The 23,731-nt window shown below is 46.0% G+C and overlaps 1 protein-coding gene across 2 annotated transcripts; it reads right to left on the reverse strand.

Annotated features, from left to right (window-relative positions):
- Positions 1-1,147: 1,147 nt before the first annotated feature.
- SLC39A13 (solute carrier family 39 member 13) lies at positions 1,148-22,286 on the reverse strand. Of its 2 annotated transcripts, none has more exons than XM_034062356.1 (10): positions 22,177-22,286; positions 15,100-15,399; positions 14,566-14,679; positions 12,892-13,007; positions 11,437-11,589; positions 6,286-6,375; positions 5,920-5,970; positions 5,412-5,544; positions 5,175-5,274; positions 1,148-3,863 (listed from the first exon to the last, which is right to left on the reverse strand). In XM_034062356.1, exons 2-10 carry the CDS (start codon positions 15,365-15,367, stop codon positions 3,788-3,790), a joined length of 1,101 nt encoding a protein of 366 aa, XP_033918247.1. In that variant the 5' UTR covers positions 15,368-15,399; positions 22,177-22,286; the 3' UTR covers positions 1,148-3,787. The 2 variants fall into 2 exon arrangements, with proteins under 2 accessions (XP_033918247.1, XP_033918246.1); XM_034062355.1 differs by having other exon boundaries at positions 12,892-13,010.
- Positions 22,287-23,731: the final 1,445 nt, after the last annotated feature.

Below are 23,731 nucleotides of genomic sequence, written 5' to 3' on the forward strand. Positions count from 1 at the left end.
TTATAACAGCTCATTCCTGGAAAAAGCCCAGTGTTCGTGCTTCCTAAATCTGCAATCCTATTGTGACACCCTACTCTCTACATTAGTTCCTCGGGCTATAGTTTTAGAAGACAGAAGCTTCAGCAAGATAATCACCCTATAATGTTCTCATGTGTGAGACTCCTTCCACTTGTTCTCCTCTCTGTGCTGCTGCAATTGTGTCAGAGCTGCTCTTTGTGGAGCCTGCAAACCAGGCAGCTGATTAATCCATGCTAATTTTGATTGCTTTTGAGAAAGGGGGATGGAAGCTCATAGCAGAGCGATGCAGGCAGAGGGACCAGCACAGCCAAAGAGAACGGCAAAGCCAGGGACAGCGATTCCAAAATGTAGATTGCTGGCAAAATCCCCAGATGGTTAAATCATGCCCTTGATCACCTACCTGTCTTCATCTTCCAGACCTTGGGTTATGGCTTTCCTCCTTCTTAAGGACAACTTCTGGTAAGAACCAAGAACCATGTACTACCATTCAATATTTACAGGCTGAAAATCTTCCAAATGAAAAGTGGGATAAAACATGCTCTGAATCCATTTTTGAAAGGTAGAGAAAATCCTTTTAGTTCTTCCTGGACTACACAGAACATTTGATGAACATACCTTTCTCCTACATGGCAGGTAACAGCTTAGTATTAACTGCCCATGGCAGGGGGGCTGGAACTAGATGATTGTAAGGTCCTTTCCAACCCTAGCTATTTTATGATTCTATGATACCAGATAGAGTAGTTTAGATTAAGAAAATAACCCATCACAAAAAAATATATTTGCAAAACTCTGGACAATCACCACGCAACCTCTCCCCTCAAAGAGGAGCAACTGACTTGGTGATGATTTTCAGGGAAGCCAGACTAGCAGCCAAGAAATACAATCAGACCACACTACTTCTGACTCTCAATGCCATGGCAGCAGGAACAGGAAACTGGATTAGACCCTTTTCTTTCAGTTGTGAAAGCCTGAGGAGTAGAAAGGAGGGCAAGACAGAGCCCAGACTTCTCTAGACTAACCCCGAGATATTGCTCTGTAATTCAGATGAAATTCAAATTGAATTTGTAATTCAAAGAAAAATATCTGCTTAAACAAAAGAAAAAAAGGAAACAGAAAAAAACCACAAACCCACACGGAAAACCATTTATTTCATCTCTATTGTCTCCATGCAGAGCAGACCAATACAGATGAAGAGGGAAAATGCATAAGAGCAGCTGAAAAAATAGAGCTAGAAAATACGATTCTCTCTGCATTTTCAAAAGTGACAAATGTGGTGGAGTGATGCTCCATTTCCTCCCAAGGTTCTCCATCCTCAGCCCTAGGGCTGATGTAGTGGAAAACCAAGGAGCCCCTCCCTCCCATAAGCCCTGTGCTACCCAGGAATCTTCCCAAGAACCGCAGACTGTCCAGGTCTGTTGTAGCAGCCAAGAAAAACAACTCAGAAATCCTTTCTTCAGTGTCATCCACTTCACATTCCTGAACGCTGAGCACTGACTGTGGTTTTCAGTCTTGGCAAGGCTGAGTGCTGATGCAACACCACCAACTCATGGGCACTCACCTGGCAATGCCTCAACTGAAATGCCAGCCTCCTCTTGGGAAACAGCAGGCACCTCGTTCCATGCAAACCACCTTCCTCCAGAATCTACTACAGGGTCCATTTAGCTCAGCTGGAGGGACACCCCCAAAGCTAAAACTACAGGGTTAGCATATTCCCCCAGTCCCTGCAGGCTAACCAGATTAATCCTTCCAGGAAAGCAGAAAGTGGATGCTACCTTCAGACTGGAGGGAGTAGTTGGCAAATGAAGGCAACTGTTAAAGAGGAGTAATAAAATTACACTAATCCTCCCTCATTGTTGCAGTGAAACAAGTTACTGGTGTGAGCCTGGGGTAAGGAAAGGTGAAAGCATTTTAAGACAGCAGTTCCTGGGCAGAGAGCACTGCGAGCATGAGCTCTCCAGCGCTCTCTGGAAACTAGGACAGGAGCTGTCATAAAAAAAGAACTGTGTCAACAGTTCAGGAATCGCTTCGGGAAGTAAATACCTCTGCTGCGGGCAGCACACCTGCCTTGTTGCTCTGACCCAAATCGCCCTCTCAAGGCACGATCCCCCTTGATAAGGCCCTTTGCAGACTGGAGGGCTGTGCCGATTTACAGAAGCTGTTTAAGGACAGAGCTGAGTTGGTGCAATTCCCATTTTGGCACCTGTTCTGTGTGCAATGACTCTGCTAGTTCAATTAGACCTGTTTTTAAATAGACTTAAGCAAAGATAAGATCTGCAGAAGGGATGATCTATTAATTGTGCACATCTCTGTGGCAACAAAACAGCCTGTGGAATGATGGCCTGGTCAACCCTGTGAGCTGGAATGCAGGAAAGCACTAGAAATGTCATTTATTTTTATTGGTCTCAAATTGCCCAAAAATTTATCCCAAGTGTCATACAATAGGAAACTCCTCTTAAAGCACACTTACTGTGACCCTTTCTCTTCTCCTTAGCACAAAGCTTTTTCTAGACCCATTTTTTAGCACAAAGCTCTTCCAGACCCATGTTTAAAATCTTTTCTCTAGCAGTTTCACCCTTCCCAATTCACTTCCCTCCAGCATTCTTCACTGCTGTGCCCCTTCCTTTAAGGGCTGTCAGTATTATTTCTTATCCATTCATCCCCAACATACTAACTCCACTGTGAGGTAAGAAGCCCAGAAATAGGCTACCATCTATATTTTTGGTGATAGCATGCTCTTAAACAGGCTACACTGAACAGAGGAAAAGCTATTGGCTGCTGACCAGGCTGTAGTATCCTGCTATTGCCCCAGATGCCCAGACCTCTGCCATGTATCATGCCAGGCAGGCCTAACATGCCACACTGCAAGAGAGCTCTGAAACATGGTGTGGGGCAGATGGTGGGTGACAGCAAGCTCAGCCACGTTCAGCTAATGGTTATGAGAAGAGGGAGCTCAGTCACAACAGCTTCCTTCCAGCTGTAGGGGAGCTGGTAGCATGGCAACAGAAGAAACATTTACTGACCATTTTTCAGACAAACAGGCTGTGCTGGTATTGGAGTGGTTAGGGCTGAGGCAAGTAATCACCAAGCTGAGCCATTTAATTATAGTGACCTATCCTAAAGTGCCTCAAGCTTTTGGCTTGATTTTAACATAAACAAATACAAAACAGACCAAAGATGTGGGCTGCTGAGGCTAAAACTACCTTTAGGAACATGTGATATCAATTAAAAGCTGAAGATCAAGTTGGAAAGGGTTCTTTCCCCTCTGTCTCGTAGCACCGTGAACTCCTCATGGGTAGGGAGTTCTGGCTAAAGCTGTTGGTTTATTGTTGCTTTGCCATCTCTGTTCTGCCTCCAGCCCTTAAAAGTGGTAGGAAAAGTCCTTCCTCTTCATCAGCTACAGGAATGACCTCTGTTGTTTTCACACAAGAGCTTGGGAGGTGCAGTTCCAACAAAATGAACCAAACAAAACATTGTCCATTCGCTGTGGAGCAGTTTTCAGTTCATTTCTGCTCACTGCATCTTTTGCTCAATAAAAATAATAAGAAGAAAATAAAAGGAAGCCCTGATGTGTGGATTTTAGCAGAACAGGGATAGGAGAGCCAGAGAATGAAGTCCTGCACATCCAGAACTCTTTCTCACCTGCTTCTCATACTAGCAGCCAGATCTGCGCACACACACATAGGAAATAACGTTAGTGTTCCTTATTGCTTTGTAACAGCTCAGAGTCACTGTGGTGGCTCTGGGAGGCATCATGAGGTCTTCACAGAGGTCACTCAGTTGTGAGCGAGAGTAGCACCATGACTGTAATGCCTGTACACAGGAGCAGGATTTGCTGCAGGGAGTTCCTGGTAAAGAAACAGCAAAATTAGGAGGAGCCATTGACAGTCCCAGTAGGCAGCAGTGTAAAGGCTCACGAATGTTCTTTGCCCTTCCAAATCCACAACAAGGAGAACACAACAGCTGCATGAAGCCACTGACACAGCTGAGAAGGCTCTTCCCCAGCACCTCAAGCAAAGCTGTCATTTATAAACTGACATATTTTTGTTCCACTCAGCTGCAAGGCCCAGATTCAAGTTTCAAAAATCCATCTAAGCTGTTCATGCAGCTACCCAGGTGTATATTCCTGTCCTTTCTCTCACAAGAGAACCAGCACTTCTGCAGCATGTTCACAGGTACTTTAGGGACCTCATCCAACTAACAACTAGTTATGAAAAATGAAAACAAAAGCTGATGAATTTTGCCCTTCTTTTAGCACCATCTCAGGTGTTAATGCTGGATTGAAGTGACTGTGTACACACCGCCTCTGTATACTCTGCCAAGAGCTCTGCCAGCGCAAGAGGTTATCAACCCAAAAGCAAGCTCCCAACTTGTCATGAACATTTCTCCACTACCACTCCTCCGTGCCAGCATATTTTAGAGTGCCTTTCCTATGGTACAGCTGGATTTGGACCTACTAAAGCCTTAATCAGACTGCAAGAAACTACAATAATACAGATAAGGGGAGGCCAAATATACCAGAACATATACCAGCTTAGAAGAGAGATGACTGAGGTGAGATACAGTAACAGACTATGAAATGCTGAATGATAATGAGAAGAAAACTATGATTTTCTACTCACACAGCGACATCTAATTAAAATTAATAAGCAAGAGGCTAAAAAACAATTAAGAAGCATCATTTAACATGTGCAGTCCAACTATGCAAGCTTGCTGCCAAAGAGACATCACAGAAGCCCAAAGTAATGGATAGGATCAAAAGGAGATGAAAGCATGTGAAGGGTAGGTTCATGTGTGGTTATGAGACACACACAGCTCTGAGGCCCTAGTTCAGACAGCCCCTAAGTCAGTACATGCCAGAAGCTGACAGACTGGGGAATGGGTCACCTTGCTGGACACTTGTGAGTAACCTGGTACATACTGTGCCAGCACAATCTTTGGGACTGTGACCCAGTTGAAGATTCTCATGTTTAATAGGGTCTTTGTGGTCCCATATAAAGGCAATACCACCCAGCACTGCTGTCTATCTAAATTCCAGCCTCGCCCATGAGATACGGAAAACTGTCACTCATGTGCTCCCAGAGCAGGCATGGGGAAGGATTGTATCCCTATTCCATGTCAGCAAGAACTGCTGCAGGAGAACAGGAGGGAGCACTTACCAAGGATTCTTTTCCTCCAAGAGATCAGGCACAACATTTACCAAGGCAATATACAGAAATCCTCCAGAAGTGAAAGGGAGGATCCAGGCTACTGTTTCCCCTGCACAAATACAGAAAGCTTTGGTTATTACTAAGACAAAGCCATGGGAGAAAAGACAGAAGAGAAGGAAAAAAGACACATGGGGACTAAAGCCCGCCCTCTTCCATTCCTACAGAGGTGCCATCAGGGAGCCCTACCTGCTCCTTTTGGCGACTGAGCACATATTGCAAAACAGGCTCCTAGAATCCCTCCCAAAGCTGTGGAAAGCTGCATCTTGGCTGCACTCCAGCGGTCAAAGCCAGCCCGAAGTAGGATTGCAAAGTCTCCAACCTAAGAAAACCAAGAGCTGACAGTTAATGAATGTAATGAATGGCTGCCCTATCCCTGGAACAGTTCAAAGCCGGGTTGGACATGACTTGGAGCAATCTGGTCTAGTGGAAGATGTCTCTGCCCACAGCAGGGGGCTGGAACTAGAGAATCTCTAAGGTCCCTTCCAACTGAAACCATCCAATGATTCTCAGTCATAACGGTCATCCATAACAAGACCAGTGCTTCAAGACTGTTTCTAGTTTTCCATGTTGCCAGTCTTCCAGAGGAAGCAGCTTTTAAAGGGACAAGAAAATGTTAACCAGACCCAAGCCTTCCTCTCAGTAGAGGAAACACCCCTTTAGCCCCCCATGACAGCAGAATACAAAGCCCTCTCACCTCATGTGGGATTTCATGCAGGAGAATGGCCATTGTGGTTAGGAATCCAACCTGAAGCAGAGGAGAGAAAGTGATAAGGGAACAGTCCCCCAGCTCTGAGAGATGAGGCTTTCATCAGCATGTCAAGGACCCCTTCTCCCACTTAAAGACTTGTTACAGTGCAAATGACTAACATGACCCAAATCAGAAGAAGCTCTCTATCAGAAGGGCTGCTTTTTACTTTCGTCTCCATTTCTCAGACAATTTTCTTCCATTTCTCCAGAAAATAGGAGAAAACTCCACACATCTTTAGGGGTTTTGCATGTTGTATCACACTTGAGAACAGGCCTCTCCAGTTTAGTACACAGCTGGTGACAGAAACCTTACCTTTCTGCTAACCAGGAAGCTGGCTGCTACTGCCAGGCCATGTGTAAAGTTATCAATGGTGTTGGCCAGCAGATTGAGGTATCCACTAATCTGCAAAGAGAAGGAAAAGCCCTTGATAAAGGAAGAGACATGGCAAGATAAAAGAAAGCACATGGCTTAGAAACAAGTTATATGGAGGCACGATGTCCTGGGAAAGGTCAGGACATGGCTCTTCTGGTGAAGATCTTAAATTATGTCAGTGCTCAAGTACAAATTCAGTATTATGTTCATTTTGACAGTAAGCTAAGTTTTAGGGTAGGCAAGTATTGTCTGAGATGAGGATAATCATCTTATGCACATGCCAGAGCTCTAGAAACAGAGACAAGAATGCGAGGAAAGCCAAAATACAAGAATGTATCTGATTCCAAGCTGAAAACCTTTTAGGTAACACTGACTAATTTACACAGGTGACTGGCTTCAGGTATAACCTGACCTTGTTTTCTAGTCCCGTACTTTAATATCCAACTGTTAAATACCTCTGCTTTAAAAAGCTGGCAAGAACAATTCAACAGAGCAAATGCTGCTGAAATTGCTTTTTATAACTAAACAAATCTTCAAACATTGTTCTAAAAAAGCTTGTGCCTGTGGGTTTGCTTTACCCTTAACAAAGAATAAAAGAGAAGACAGTGATGACAGTCACCAAAAAACACCTACTAGAGGGCTGGACAGCATGTCTCTGCATTTGCATATAAACACATTCTTAAAATTGTAAGCATAAAGCAGTTGCTGTCCTCACAAGCCCATCCCCATGTTAAGACTTCCCTATCATGCTGTGGTCATCTCCAGAGAAATTCTGAGTGATTTGACCTGAAGCTTTTCTGCTCACAGGTTTCTGGGCCTTTTTTCCCCATCCAGGTTTAACAAAAACTACTCTGTGTGGGTCCTGAGACACTGCAGTTTGAATTAGTATCAAATCAGGTGTTGGCCCACAGATCAGGCTCTCTCTGCACTGCAAGAACTAAGCTGGCATATAGCAAATGCCAGTTACATGGCAGCATCCAGTGAGTGGAGAGACTGTCTAGAAACTGTGTTATTGACCTCTTATTTCACCATAGCATGAGATGCCAAAGTTCAGCTGGAAAAAAAACACAAGTGCCAATGGGTTTCATGAGCCCTTTCTGGTCTTCTGCCTTTCCTGTCTCTATCAAACTCTGCTTGGGGCATCTTTTCTTCCTGCCATATGGGGCTTTCTGTCAAGTCTTTCTCTCCAAAGTGCCACTTTTCTGCAGGGCACTTTTACTGCATGATCTCAGGACATCTTCAGAAGCTGTAAACTTTACAAAACTGCACTGACAACTAAATTGATGACTAAGTATGAAAACAAAGAATTAAGCAAAGCCTACCTGCAGATCATGTTAAGTAAATAACCTAAGTAACATCTCCACAATGGATACCAAAGTTCCCTGCATGCTTTGGTAAGAAAGGGAACACAAAGGGATGTATGCAGGCAGACTCATAAACACGGCAGCTTTACTTCTCCCTCCTCATTTTTAGTCAAATATGACTGTAATATTCCTGCTTTTCATGTTGCGAATTTATGTGATTGCTTTTTCCCCACAAGCTAGTAATAATTATTCACAGAAGTTTTACACAAAAATGTTTTCCCATACCACTGTCGAGGGAAAAAATAGACCTCATGATTAAAACATTATGACTTTTTTTTTTGTCAGTGGCTTGGGCAAAAGCTGTCACTGAAAGAAGCAAAGCCTTGGAGAGCTCAGAAATAAATTGGGTTGATGTGACAGTTATGAGTCTCTGACATTTACATTCTGTGAATCCCTAATAGGATGTTCTCATTGCTCATAAAGAGCACAGCCAGATGAAGTGTTTATGTTCATGCTTCAGAATTAATGTCACCGTGCAATAAAACACACTTCTACAAACCAGCAAGGACCTCATGTGCCATAGGAAAAAAGAAAGAATATGCAATGCAGATGTACTCTACAATATTTTTCCTTGCTAAGGGAATGAAGGCTGCAATGCAGGGCAGAACTGATCTATGTTTGGGTGCAAAGGAAGCCTCCCACCTGCAGTTTTCAAGCTAGGACAAATTATTACAGCAGCAGCCATAGAGCAGAAGATCTAATATAGGTGGACAAAGGATGACCAACAGCTTACTAGTCATTAAGCCCTGAAAGGTGACTATTTTTGTTAAAATAGTATATTTCCCTTTTTGTTTTCTGAATGCAAAAAAGGGCCTTATAGAGCAAACAGTAGAACCCAAGAAGCTTGGCCTGCCACAGCTTCTGTCTTTTATTTGTAGGCACCTACTTTGCTCACTTCCAGCAATGCTGTTCCCTGTGTGTCCCTTCCCCACCCTGCACTGAATGACAGTCACTTCCCCAAACCACAGGGGCAGTAAGACCTATCTGCTGCTCTGCTAACCAGCGGGACCCACCAAGCAGTATCTAAGTTCTGCCCCACTCTGTCAAGAGGACATTAGTTTGCATTCCTCCTCTACCACCATGCTGATTTTGATGGAGCTTGCAGGAATTTGATTACCCTCAAGACTTCTCTCCTCTCTTGAACTCGAGCAAAATTAATTATGGGTTCAAAAGTTATTGAAAATGAAGGGCAGAACAGATGGACAGACAGATGGAATGACTGCTTATGTTGTTGCCTAAGGAAACAGGCTAACAACGGAGGAAGATCTCGGTGGTTTTGGTAATTTCCACCCTGCCAGAAAGACTATTAAAATATTGAGATGATATGCTCTGAAAGCAGAATGTTAAAACTACATGTTAACTCATTAGTTTCCGTTTCATGCACATTGACAAGAACCAATAGACTAAGGAGGGCTATCCATGGCTGTCTAGACCTTCTACATAACACAGCTGAAAGAATCTCATTCAATTTATGCATGAAGCCCATTGTTTCTTAAGCTATAGTGTACTTTGTAGGAAGCAGGTTAAATCACAGCTTAATGCCCACAGGCGACAAAGAATCTACTATGTCTCTAAAGTAAGTTGGTCTACTGGGAAGTTACCCTCAGTTACAGAGTTGCCTTTGCTTTCTAGTCTGCTACTGTTTGGTACAGCTTTAACTACTGAAATTTAGTCATGCCTCTTACATGGGTGTTAGTATCCTTTAAGTCAGCCCTGATCTGTTACATTTGCAGAGCTAAAGACTAAAGAAAGCCACTTCTTATCACACACAGCAAACCTAAAATAATTATTTCAGCTCCTTCTTGACCCCTTAAGTAGTATTTTGGATATTGTGAATAACACTACTGGAAAAAGACAGATAGCTGTTTCATTACTGCTATACAGAAAGAGGAACACTTGCCTCTTCTCTTAGATACTGTTTCCTACTCACCCATCCTCCTGGTTAATGGAAATCATAATGGAAAAATGTGTTCAAACAATTTCCTACTGTGATTCTCATACCTTTTTCCAAGGCATTGACCTCCTAGAAACTGGCCCTCTCTTATAAATATGATCTGCATTCTTTCTAATCTATTCCTTAATATTTACATGGATCAAAGCATGCTAAAAGTCCAGCTCTTTTGATAAGTTACTCTGTTTAGCCAATATCACTGACCTCATGCAGCCACAATATGCCACTGATGTACTAGGGTTTTTATAAACAATCACTTAGAAAAATCATAAACCACCAGTGAACAAATGTAAGGGGGGCTGCATTAATCCAGTCCTTGATAATACAGAATCACTGATTTTTAATAGAGCTAATATTGGCAAAGTTGATTTCATGCAGTACTAGTTTTATTAGAATGTGGGAGAAAGTTGCTTTCTATTCATTTCTCAGCATCAGTACCTTCATCAAACAATCTCACAACTGAATAAAAGGCAGGGAAAAAACGTTTGGTTGACAAGAAGTTCTCTTCCATAAAATCTTACCAATCAACACTAATTTCATTGTTATTTTTTTTTAATTAGGACCAATCCCTTAGCAATTGTCAGTGTTTCATTTCTACTTGCAATCACTGGTTAACTAATAATCCTCCAAGTCTCTGGTTCCTTATATAGACCTTTCTAAAATAATGGCATGGTGTTTCATAACTCAGTAATACTGGTTTCTTCTTCTCTATCACCTCTAGAATGCAGCACCCCACAGCTTGTGCAGTGTCTGTATAGGTTATATGAATGTGACAGACTCAAAAATTCCCAGTGACCTCAGCATACCTTCCATATCATGTAGTAAGAGCTATGAAATAACAACAAAATAGATTTAAAATAGAAAGACTGAAGAGCCTCTGACTGACCACATATCCAGTTTTGGGCTAGTTCATGCAACCACACTTTCTGTTCATAGTCACTCTCCTCCCATCCTGCACATTTTTATGGGCTTTCCAACTCAAATTATAGGTCCTCCTTCACCAAAGCGGCCGTTTATTCTCTTGCTTGTAAAGTTCACCCAAACGAGGGTTTCCACAGTGCAAAGATAGTACCATAAAACTGAAAGCAAAGCCAAGCTAAAGGTTAGCTTGATGGCACAGTGCTCCTTTTCCCTCCTGCACCTGCTAAGCTGATTCAAGAAGTTAGGAAAGAAATAAATCTAGGGAGAGGAAGGGAAGCACTAACTCTTTGCCAGATGAGGTCCAGTGCAAAGGAATTGATGGGAAATAAAGATCTGGAAGCAGAAGTGGACAAGAAGCCCTTTCTGGCCGCAAATAAACTGATCTGAGAAACTGAACTTCTAAGTTTTACAGTGGATAGCTTCAACTGTCAAAATGCTTCCAAAAAGTGCAGCTCACAACTGGTGCAATGGAGGCAACAGAGAAATCACAGCACAACAAATTAAGCAAATAAAGATATAATGACTGTAAGACATAGAGTAACCAAATATGAAAGTACTGTACTTTGGACTTAAGACTCAGCCAAAACACACATCATCAGACGTATGCCTTCACAAGAGTGATTTGCCTCTTTGGCATAAGCTGCAGTGCAGATTTCTCCCACATCTTCCATTTCCTCCCTGCTATGACCCACACAAACACTTTGACAGAACAAATTAAGCACAACTCACTCAAGCACTGAATTCCTCACTCAAGCTCACAGTTGAAAACTCAGTTTTTCCCACAGACAACTCCTGAATTTTAAAACAGGTGCTCCGATAACATAAGATGTGAAGGTGAGTTTGTGGGTCTCTTACCTTGATTCTGTTGTCTGTTGGACAGGACCGGCGAGAAGAGCCATTACACTGAGCTAAATCTGTTCCTGCCCTTTGGGATTGGCCTGCCACCTTTGGCAGTGCATAGCCACTTCCATTTGGCATCTTTCCAGCTGGTGCTTTGGAATCACAGACCTAAATTAGGGGAAAACAAGTTGTCACTCCCTTTTTGTCAGTGATGAATAAGCAGGAATCAGGGTCAGAAATCCAATCTTCACCCTCAAGCCTTTTGTCCTCCCAATGCAAATCAGCAGCTTTGGCACTCTACTTTAATAACAACTGTCAGAAATTAAACAGATTTCAGAGCGCATCGTGACACCTGCACTGGGAGGCAAGAACAAAGACTTCCAGTCACCCAGAGAAAGAAAGTAGAAAGAGAAGAGGAATTGGAATCACACCCCCTTGGCATAAGGCAGGTTCCTCTGGAAAGACAAGGGACTGAGCCTGCCTCTTCTGCTGGGAACTGCTGCCCAGAGAAATACACCTCCACTTGGGCAGGGGATAGAGCAAAAAGAGTTTTGCTCTCCCCAGTGCATCAGAATAACTAAGTCAAGAGAATTATTCTATAGCTGGGATTTGTCAGCTTCCAAACAACAAAATGTTCCCCTCAGACATCAGATTTACTGCAAATGAAAAAGATTAAGTTCCTTTCAGACATTAAAGTCTCATGTCAAGACAAAGTAACACCTAATTGCTCTTATGCAGTGCCTGACCTGGAGTTTCACCTCTCAAAAGTCATGGCACAGGAAGGACTGAACAGTTTGCAGGAGGTGCTGTTAGGTGTTGTGCAGATGTGTGAGGACTGACTGTTCTCTCTTTCTGATACCACTGCCTATACTGCCCCTTTGCAGATGAGTGACCTTCCTCTGAACCATTACTTACTATTACCTGGCCAACCATAAACATGTTTTACCACACAAATTTACCTAAACATTTACCTAATTTACCTAAATTGGGTCCAGGCCGTACCCAATATGGGCCACACCCATACTCATGGCAGTGAGGAAGGCTTCCAGAGAAGGCTGGTCTTTGTCCTGACTGAGGACCCAGAAGGTGAATGAGTCAGGATGGCTCAATGGAACATGCACCAGCAAGCTGTCATCCTTCAAACCTTGTCTGAGCAACAGTCTCATCTGCAGAGAGCTCCAGCTCCCAGTCCACATAACAAAGGAGCTCTCTTTCACACATACCACATCAAGAACAAAACCAGCCCCAAGGTGAGAAATCTCAGCTAAAACCACAAAACCAAAGCCCAGAGATAAAACCCCTTCTTCTAAGGCCCAGTGTCAAAGAAGTAGCAAAAAGCTCCCAAAGGGCATTGACAAGATACTCACAGTTCCAGGATCATTTGCTGTGCCTGTCAGATAGGGCAGATGAGGTGTTTAGTACCCTGCTCCAAACATAGCAGCACTCCCTCCCCTCCCGCTGCAAACTTACCGCACCAGGGCACTCCTTCTCTTCTTCCTCTAGGAAGATCTTCTCTAGCACCAGGAAGGTCAGGAAACCAATGATCACCCAGAGACCCAGCAGCTTCTGCTTCTGAAAGCTCTGCCCTTCTGAGGGACAAGAGAGAAATCTTCATGACACTATCAAGTGCACAGCATCTGCCATGTGTGAGCCCATCCTGCCCCAGACAGTTTCACCAGCAGTTCCAAGACATAAACAACAGAAAGACCTCCTATGAGGAATAATGAGCCAACATATCTCAAAGCAAATCAGTTTAACTTGCTCATTCTTAACCTAATAGCTATCCTCATCTTGGAAACAGAGCAAGAGCCCCCTTTTGCTTCAATAGTGCAATCCAGAGTATTGCCTGACAACAGTGGGAATTTCACTGAGCTCCACAGGCAAATGAAGGTTACATCAACAAAAATCCTGCAGCTGCATCTCTTGAACAGCAAGCCTTGACATGAAATCTGCCATTAGGGGAGCTACAGACCCACCTTCCCCTTCCTGCCACACCTGAGCAAGTTATGAAGCCCAAAGCTATAAACTTTCATTTCAATTACAGCCAAGCTGGTGAGATAATCACCCATTCAGCCTGGCTGCAGACATGGAGACTGCATGGCAATGGAAGAACAGAACGACTCTGTAATGGGGCTTACATGGGTCAAGGAAACCTTTATGCTTCGGGACAGCCTGGCAGAAGCAAACAAGCTAGAGCAGAAAAACAGAGTAATTTGGGAACCACTGTAGAAAGGGGGGAAAAAAGCACAGCAAGTTCTGCTGGCAGTGCTAGAGCCAAGGAAGAAAAGGACCAAAGGCTCAGCAGATTTGAAATCCCAGAACACAGGAACAAGGAAGCCTGAGAAACCCGGTACATCCTTTTCCCCTCTTTCACATTCTTAGTGGGGAAATGATTCCTTGGTGTCTCAACAGCTGGGATGCAGCAGCACTTGCCTTCTATGCCATCAGTTTGCTGAAGTGGACAGATACAATCATTACAGGTTTCAGCAACCCTTTTGATGGGTGAAGAAGATACAGACACAACAGGCTATGTCCCAACCCAAACAGTGTTTAGCTCATTGGCAGACAGAGATTTCTATCACCTGCATTTCCTTTTTTCTGTGTTTCCATTTTCCTTTTTACCATGGTTTTGTAGACAATTTTCCATGAATTCTCCTTGAGCAAAGACTGAGAGTGCAACACATTTGGGCTTCCACAGATGGAAGTATCCAGTGGAGAGGCTCCAGTTAGTCCCAATGAACAGTCTCCAGAAGCAACACTGTTATAGGGACTGATTTATAGACAAGATAGACCTGATGGGGCAGAACCCCTGCCCGAGATGGTGCATGTGTTCAGGTACCAGACCACTCACACATTTATAACTTCCCATCAGGTTAAAAAAGCATCCCCTTTCTTTACAGAAAGGACCAAGGAAAACCACCAGAGATTTATGGGTGTCTAAAACAAGATAGGAAAAGTTGACAGACAAGAAATTCATTGCAAGTTACTAAACATAAAGAAACCATGGCCAATTCAGGAAGCCTCCAATCTCAGAATCTTCAGAGGACAGCAGAGTACAAAGATGAAATATCACACGTGTTTTCAAGATGGAATGTAGCAGTAGGCATAGCACAGACTGCTTCTAGGCACATAAAGCTTTCATACCTGTCGTTGCACTGGATGTGTAGGCCCAGGCTTCAGGAAGCAGGTGCAGAAACACATTCCCCAATAGCCCACCAATGGCAAAACTCAGCAACTGCTTCAAACGGTGTGATCCAGCTAAAAAAAACACCCAAACCAAACACTGATCACAACTCAGCAGGAGCCAAAACATCTCCAGCTGAGATTTTGCACAGGGGGACCTATATTAGAAGCATCTGCAAAGCCAGCTTTCAAAGGAGAGAGCACACAACAAACAGCTGGAGTCCCTGCACCACTTGGCTGGGACAGCAGTGAGTGGGAGGTCCTGGACCAAGCAGGGTGCAAAACAAACAATACCCTTTGTACAAGCTCCATCCTGGGCTTGCATTTATCCAAGGACTCCCTATCAAATTTGCAGGTATGGACTAAAACATTAGAAAAGGACTGTCTGTTTTAGAGGACAGCATTTCTGTGACAAGGTCCTGTTTATCACCATGTCATTTAGTAACAACCCAGGACTTCTGGCTTCAGAAAGGCTAAGGCATGTAGCAGGCTTACCTTCTGATCGCAGAGCAGCTCCTGTCTCAAATGGGATCACCAGCAAGGGGAAGACCCCACTCAGCCCCACCATGAACGAACCGATGAGGGAACAGATCCAGGCATCCAGGCGCTCGACGCTGAAAAGGTTTCCTAAGGTTGGTGTCTCCTTCTCACACAGAGGACCAGAACTTGCAGCAACATGACCCGCCGGGAGCTGCTGAGCTTCACAGGCCACAATCAGGAACAAGGAGAGTGTCCCATCAAGCAGAAGCTTTTGCTTTGTCATCGCTAAGAGGTCTCAGCTGGGCTGGCCAATCTCTGAAGAGAGGAGAGGAAAGCAGGTCCTGACAGAGTGCTGGGGATTCCCTCCCGCCATCCCAGAGGAAAGGCCTTGGTCACACAGAATCATCCCCTCCCTCAGCATGCTAGCACAGGTAACAAACATCTGAAACTCTTCCTGATTTCAACACAGCACTAAAGAACAGAGAGGCTGCTTAGGTGTATGAAACTGCACATGAAACATCTTTTAAGCCTGGCTTTCAGCATCTCCCCTCAGTGAGCTGGAGTAAGGACTTCCTTATGAGTCCTGAGGCTTCAGTGAAAGGTATTGTCCAGAGATGCTACCCAGGTAAATCTTCTCTTTGCCGCAGAACAGCATCCATGTAACAAATGAGGATGCAAGACAGGCAACCTAACAGAGGTCTGTAAAAGCACGAGTGGTGTAAAGATGGTGAACAGGGGTAGGTTATTCACCATCTCTTCAGATGTTTGGTACTACCAGCCACCACGTGAAGCTAGTGAGGGTCAGTTTCATTCAAAACAAATGTGACTCTGCATCAGCACGTAGCTGGTGTGGTAGCTTCTCCAATATGGAAACTTTTACATGGATTACACAGAACACAGGACAAGTACAAAAGACAAATCTCTTGATTGCTCGTGGTTAGACAGCTCACATTAGACTCAGGAAATACCCTTATCTGAAAGGAGCTGGATGAGTAGCTGGAAAATATCATATATACTTGTCCTATCTTTATTCTTTTGTAGAAGGGTGTGGGTTAGATGGTCTCCTAGTCAAAACCAGCACAGCTGTTACTAAGAACTCTTCAGTCACAAGAAAACGGGAGAGAAGTGGGCATGTCAGAAGAGGTAAATAAGGATAATTACACTCTCATGGGCAATCAGGAAGGAAAAGCAGATGATGCAAAGGCTGAAATGCAAACACTCCTTCAGTCTCCAGAAGAAAGAATGAAATGTGACAAGCCAGATTAATTTGGAAATGAGAGAAAAGAGCAGGTTAGAAAAGAATGGCTTAAAAATGTTCACAGAACAGCTTTAGATTGAGAGGGAATAACAGCATTCACCTGAAGGCATGTAAGAAACCAGTCAAAGTAATCTCTGAAGCATTAGTGACCATCTTTGAATAGGGAAGGCTACAGGAGGCTGGAGAAGCATCATGCCTCACCTACCTTTATAGAAAGAAAAAAAAAGATGGCAGAAGACTTAAGAAGTTACAGACCAGTAACTTCAATCCTCTGACAGACTCTTGATCAAGATAAATGATCAGTTTGCAGTTACCTATAAGATAAGAAAGTAATAAAGATAGCAAAGCATTAAGTAACAGCCAGACAGAAAGGGGCCTGACATTATCAGGACAAAATTCAAGGTGCTGGAACCAATCTAAGGGCTCGCTGCAGCCGAAAAGGGCAGCATTGCCCCTTGTCCCCCACTCCCTCACGAAGCATCAAAGCATCCCCTCCCCATGCTCACACCTGGCTCCATGGGCACAAGAAACTAGCAGGAAAAACTATGTATTTTTTAAAGGCTTTTCCCAGTTTCAGTCCCTGAACTAAATCACTGCAGGAGGAAGGCCCTGCTGCAGTGAGCAATCAAATATGAAAGGACAGGACCCCGTGGCTCCTGTGGAGGAGAACAATAAGCTCCAAGCACAGTGAGCAGAGACATCAGGAGCAGGGAGGATGCAAGAATTTGGTGGCAAGATAATGCCTGATCAAGTGCAAACTCTACTGACCCATACAAACCCCATCACTTTTCTTAATTGTTATTATTTCACAAGGCAAAAATAATCTCTCAATATAGCAACTTCTGGGGGTTGTGGCATCTTATTGCAGTGTTTTGAACTGGCTGCAGGGAACCAACTACCTACAGCATACCATGAAACAAGCTCAGCAGAGATCATACAATACAGTATACTAATGCAGGGAAAAACAGTAACTCCAATGTGCCATCAAAAAGTGCACACATGCATTATATTGATTCAGAAATTAATTTCAAGCCAGTAAACAGGCAAATGACATCCTGAAACATGTTATTGTCCCTGCATTGTAGGTGTGACGCAGAAGCCGTGATTCCATTCCACTCCACACAGTTGAGACTTCAGCCAACAGACCATACCCAACCTCACTTACTCCTCTTTATAAAACAGATGAAAAAGAGCAGAGACACTGGAGTGGAAAGGAAAATCCGAGTGTAAAAAGCATGAGCTGGGAAAAACAACTGAAGGATCGGGGTATGTTTAGTCTTAAAAAGATAACACTGAAAAGAACAGAAAGGTCTGCATACAATAGAAGTCACAAGAAAGGGGGAAAGTGCTCAATTCTTCTTCCACATTGTAGCATTGGATCAAATGGTAAATGAGATTCAGCCCAGATATGAAGAAACAAATTTACATGGTGCCAAAGTGGTGATACACTGAAACAGGTTATCTGTGATGCAGAACTTCCAGCACCCGGCTGGATTTTGTTCCTTCTTTTGAAGAAAAGAGTAAATACCTGATGCAGATGCTATTTCATTGCAAAGACTAAATCCCTTCTTGAAGTCCCTCCAGCCCTACACCTGTAATTTGATGTAAACTGGTGGGATCCTTGTTCCACTGGCAGGACCCCAGGAAAGGGGGCAGGTTTTCAGCTATCAAGCACTATTGGTACAACCACTCCAGGCTCTGAGCACTGATAACAACTATGAGGGGAGCCCAATGGGTCAGAGATGCTGCCCTCTGCCCAGCGTCATCCTATGAATGTACCTGGGAAGCTACCAGTCCCTCTCACTCCCCTTACAGGGATGCAGGCTACCCCCAAAGCTATGCAGACACACAGCTGTGCCACAGAATCCTCCACTGGAAGCTCTTAAAATGTTACCTGTCCCCTCACATGGTACCTAATGGGTAGTTCTGTCCCAAGTACCAATGCAGGCTGAAGATGTCAGCCACACAGGCATCTGTACAGGGAGGTGATGGGACTCTTCAGGCACATTACAGCGGCCACAGCCTTCTCTTCGTTTACTACCTGCTGCATAACAACCTGCAATCAGAGAATTTCCTGCTTTAGAAAAAGACAGGCACCCCTTCCAACTCCAGAGCAGGTCTGATGGACGCCCTCTTCCTTTATGACTATTTTAGACCTGGAAAATGAGTAAGAATGGCTTCTTTGTAAGGACCAGAGAGAAAAGGATATTTAAAAATCAGGTTTTATACAACCACCACATGCCTGTGAAGAGGCAACAAACACATGCAGCAAAATGACTGCTCTCTGCAGCTTGGCAATGGTAGGAACTGGCACAAACTGGTCTCTTCCACAACCCTGTTGTCACAGCTTTTGAGACTCGGTCTGGAAAAGTAATCACTGCAATCGATTCAAGAAGTCTGTTCCTTTCATCTCCTTCTCCACACTCAGATCACATCTGCCCCAGGAGACACCTGAAAGACCAAATTCCTGGAGAGAGAGGCAGTAGCACACAGGACAAGGGGCATGCTCAGGGCTCTAAAACCAGGCTGCATACCTGGATCATGCCATTCTCCCAGCAGTGAAACACACCAGATTCCTCCAAAAAGGGACAATAAATGAGCATAAAAGGGTAGAAGATCAATTCCCCCAATCACATTTGTGTTGGTCAACCTTCTGTGGCCCACGGGTCTGTCTTCTCCTGTTACTCACACAAGGGAAAACCAGTACGTTTCTTGACACCTGTGCTGCCTGACTGTCATTACTGTTTGGCTCAAGAACAGCCTTTTATCTCATGCAATAAATACTTGATGCTTACAAAACATCTACCAGGAACTTGGGGCATCACCCAGGACACACCTGATCTGATCTTTACACCCAGCTAGTTATTTAGAGCATTATCCCTGCATTTGCTTTTTCCCTAACATATCGTAATCACTTGCTCAACAAAATGCACTTCTGATCTCTATAACCCCTTTGCTTCTCTACTGCATTAGTACACACTCCTCATAAGATACTAAGTTTACCTAATGTTTGTGAAGTCCCTAAATTCAAACCAGCTGCTCCTAAGACAAGTATTTAAAAGGAGGAAAAGGAGTGGTTGGGACCTACTCCTAGGACAAAAAAGGCTCATGGGAGACAATAATACCCTGCCACTAAAGTTGCAGAGGGTGGAAGCAGCCTTTACCCATGCCTGATTTTAGACAACAGCTTCTGGGTTTAGGAATTCAGCCAGGTCTGGAGAAATTTCTAGAGAAAGTACCTGCAGGTTCTCAGAGAAGTCTGTGGTCACCGAGGCAGAGACACAGGCAGGTTTATAAAGATACATCCTTCTCAAGAGCAGTATAGAATCATAGAATAGTCAGGGTTGGAAAGGACCTTAAGATCATCCAGTTCCAACCCCTTGCCATGGGCAGGGACACGTCACACTAAACCGTATCACCCAAGGCTTCATCCAACCTGGCCTTGAACACTGCCAGGGATGGAGCATTCACAACCTCCCTGGGCAACCCCTTCCAGTGCCTCACCACCCTCACAGTAAAGAACTTCTTCCTTATATCCAATCTAAACTTTTCCTGTTGAAGTTTTAACCCATTACCCCTTGTCCTATCACTACAGTCCCTAATGAAGAGTCTCCCTCCCCAGCATCCCTGTAGGCCCCCTTCAGATACTGGAAGGCTGCTATGAGGTCTCCATGCAGCCTTCTCTTCTCCAGGCTGAACAGCCCCAACTTTCTCAGCCTGTCTTCATACAGGAGGTGCTCCAGTCCCTGATCATCCCTGTGGCCTCCTCTGGACTTGTTCCAACAGTTCCATGTCCTTTTTATGTTGAGGACACCAGAACTGCACACAATACTCCAAGTGAGGTCTCACGAGAGCAGAGTAGAGGGGCAGGTTCACCTCCTTCAACCTGCTGGTCACACTTCTTTTGATGCAGCCCAAAAGTATAGGATCTATTTAAGGACATGCATGGGAGAGAAACAGCCAGTGCATCATTTATTCTTTGGTTTTGACACAATCATTTGGGATTACAGCTGGGTCAGATCACAACCCTGTCACCACTAGGTTAGATTTGCATTAGATATTAGGAACAAATTCTTCCCTGTGAGGGTGCTGAGGTGCTGGCACAGGGTGCCCAGAGCAGCTGTGGCTGCCCCATCCCTGGCAGTGTTCAAGGCCAGGTTGGACACAGGGGCCTGGGACTGGATGAGCTTTAAGGCCCCTTCCAACCCAAACCATTCTGTGATTCTATGATTCAGGAGTCAGATCTGCTCAGCTCCTTCGGCAACAGCCTCAGCACTGGAATAACCATGAGGTCTTCCCAGCTCAGGAAAAACAAACAAATAAGATTTGCCATTACAGCCCTGTGCAGGGGCAGGCTGCACACCAAAGCAGAGGAGCTCCTGTTCTCCTTCCTGGTGGCTCTGTAGCAGGCAGTGCCCGAGAACACACGGGCAAAACTCAACATGCCAAAGGAAAAACCTACTGGAAAAGAGAAAACATTGACACGACGATGATTCCTGCAGCAACCCACCTCCTCCCCTCCGAGACACTGCCTTTCCAGACCACACAGCTTTGTCTGTCTCAGCACAATTGCTCATTGCCACACAGTGACATTTTAGATGTTGTTAGGGGGGGAAACACATGAAAAAGAGAAGGCTTCTTTACAAGTGTTTTCCCTGGAAGCCCGATTTTACAGTTGCTAAAGAGCACTGCATGGAATGGAAAAAAGTTATTTTCCAGGGAGGAAGCATAATTTTCAGCCAAAAAATTCTCCACGAGCCACCTCCCTCCATTAGACCTGTGGAGAGCTTTGTGTTCCTCCTGGGAGCCCTGACCTCGGCTGAGGCATACGAGGTCTCCAGCTCCTCCCCGAGCATTCCTCCCTTAAACCACTGCCCACCTTTAGGACCGCACTGCTCTGGTGGGACCCTTCCCCTTCCCTCTCTCATCAAAACCACTCAGCAGAGACACTCGACTCCTGCAAATCACGCACATCTCTGCGGGCACTGCCAAAGGCTGGAGATGCACAGGATTAAGAACGATGGGGTGTCCAGATCAGAACAGAATACAGACCCCACGCAAACCTAAGAGCTGGCAAGGCAGGCAGTTCAAACACTGTTCAAACGTAGTTCGCGAGACAACGACTCCTTCCCCATCCTTCCCAGCACGAACGAGGAAAGTGCGATCGGGCAATGGCGTTCACCCCAGGGCTGGGTGGGATTTCTCCTCCCAACCTAAGAGTCGCGGTAGCCTCGGGCAGAGGCCGGGCATAACACCCAGCACACCTCCCACCCGTGCCGCAGCCCTGGCCCAGCCGGGCCCTGCTCCGGTCCGCAGGGGACTAACGGCGGCCCCGCTCCTGTCACTGTGGTGACACTACGGCAGTGCAGAGGCAGTGATTTACCCCCCGGGCCGGTATTTCAGCCTCCCCCCAGGGCCCACGTGCGGTCCCAGCGCCGAGACCTCCCCGCGGCTCCCAAAGCAGACACTTCCCAAACTTTCTCCGCCGGGGGCTGAGCTCCCGGCCCCGGCGCACCCGCAGCGGAACCCACACGGCAAAGGCGGCTGGACCGGGGGGGGGGGAATGCCGGTCCCGGAGCCCAAGGGGAGCCCACAGCTCCCGGCAGGAGCAGCCAGGCCAGGCACCACGCTTCTCAAACTTCCCCCACTGCTACGGGACCCGGCTCCCTGCGGGCAGCGCTGCGGGCAGCCGGCCCCGCTCACCCCATCCCACCGCTGCCCGGGGCTGAGCTATGCGGCCCAACCCGGCCCGCACCGTTCCCCCTTCCCCTCCGCAACAGCGGAGCTCGGGGCAGCCCGGTGACCCCCGGCTCCCGCTCCGCCAGCCCCGTTACCGTGTCCCGGTCCGCCGCTGCCATCCAGCCGCGGCTCGGCGCGGGCCTGCCCCGCCCGGCGGCCCCTCGGCTCCGCCCCCCCCCTCCCCGGCCGGCCACGTCGGTCCCGGCCTCCCCGGCACCAGCGTCGCCGCCCCGCCGGGGACCCGCTGCAGAACGCGCTTCCGGCCACCGCCACGGGGGGGCGGGCACCGGCCCCGCTTCCTGCCTGACCCCCCCCCCCGCCGCCCGCTGCGCCCCCCAGCGGCACGGGGAGGAAGGAGCGGACTGAGCCCCGCGGGGTCCCTGGGATCCCGGCCCGCAGGGATCACCCCCTCCCTCCCGCTCCGCAGAGGGGATCCCCAGCAGGAGCATGCGGACAGTGGGACACAGGCGCACGCTGCGGGAGCTCGGCCGTCCAGAACGTGTCTGTTTCCACTTTGCCTTTCTACTTTGATGTTGATTGACTGGACCTGAATTGTGTGGCGGCCTGCGCTAAGGTTTAGCCTTAAACATAGAATCATAGAAGAGTTAGTGTTGGAAAGGTGCCTTTAAATCATGGAGCAACTCTTTAACATACTCGCCTCCTCCTTACAGGTTTAGTGCAACCTTCATGGTGACACGTGTGTAACCAAGCTCCATAAGCACCAATATACTGTTAGTGGTGGAAAACACCCACGGTTCTGACGGAGGTCAGAGGAGAACAGAGATTTACTTTTACCCAGGCTGAGCAAGGTTAGAGCTATCTGGATTCCAGTATAGGCACTTTCCAAAACGTACCGAAAGACCTCTTAGTTCCATCTCTTACCATTCTCCCTGCGACACAGAACTTGTTTCTCACTCCGGTTTTCGGAATGAATCCTATTCCCCAAGGAGGCACTGCTGATGCTGACGCTTTTTCCTACGGTTTTGCCCTGGCCTCATTACATCATAACAATGTCATGCCCTGGAGCATGGGAATGAAGTCGGCTGCAGTCGGCTGCACTGGTTTATCTGCTCTTTCTGCACTTGTGTAACAGGAACACAACCCCATCTCTGACCACACTGCAAATGCAGCTAAAGAGAAGCTCTGCCTTTCTCACTTGCAAGCAGAACATTTATATAGAAGCTGAATTCTGAAAGGGAACTTTTAAAGAGAAAGTATTTTGCATGTCTGTTCTCAAATTGTGAGGGTCTCGTGTTCCACAGGGTCATACCCTGATTACCACGACTACAACAGGCTCCTCCTCGGGTAAACCAGTGCTGAGCATTTCAGACTGGTGCAATCAATGGTGGTAACATAGTCTCAGAGAAATCAGTGGGAGTTTGCTTTTGACTTCAGTGCTGCAGGGTTTCCAGTTTTATGGCATCCCACCATAAGCCAGCACAAGAAGAATTCAGGATGTAATGGGCACTCAGCAGCTCATGTCCCCAGATGGCAGCTGCTAACACACCAATGGAGCTTTCCATAGCTGGTGGCTGCACAGTGAATTTGCAGTGCTAGCTGAGAGATCAGTATGGCAAGATCAAGAGTCCAGCAGGATGGATCCATGAGCCACTAATTCATGATGACTGCAGCCTTCTTGCCCAGAGCTGC

This window comes from Melopsittacus undulatus, chromosome 4 (genome assembly GCF_012275295.1).
Source record: "Melopsittacus undulatus isolate bMelUnd1 chromosome 4, bMelUnd1.mat.Z, whole genome shotgun sequence".
Classification (NCBI taxonomy): Eukaryota; Metazoa; Chordata; class Aves; order Psittaciformes; family Psittaculidae; genus Melopsittacus; species Melopsittacus undulatus.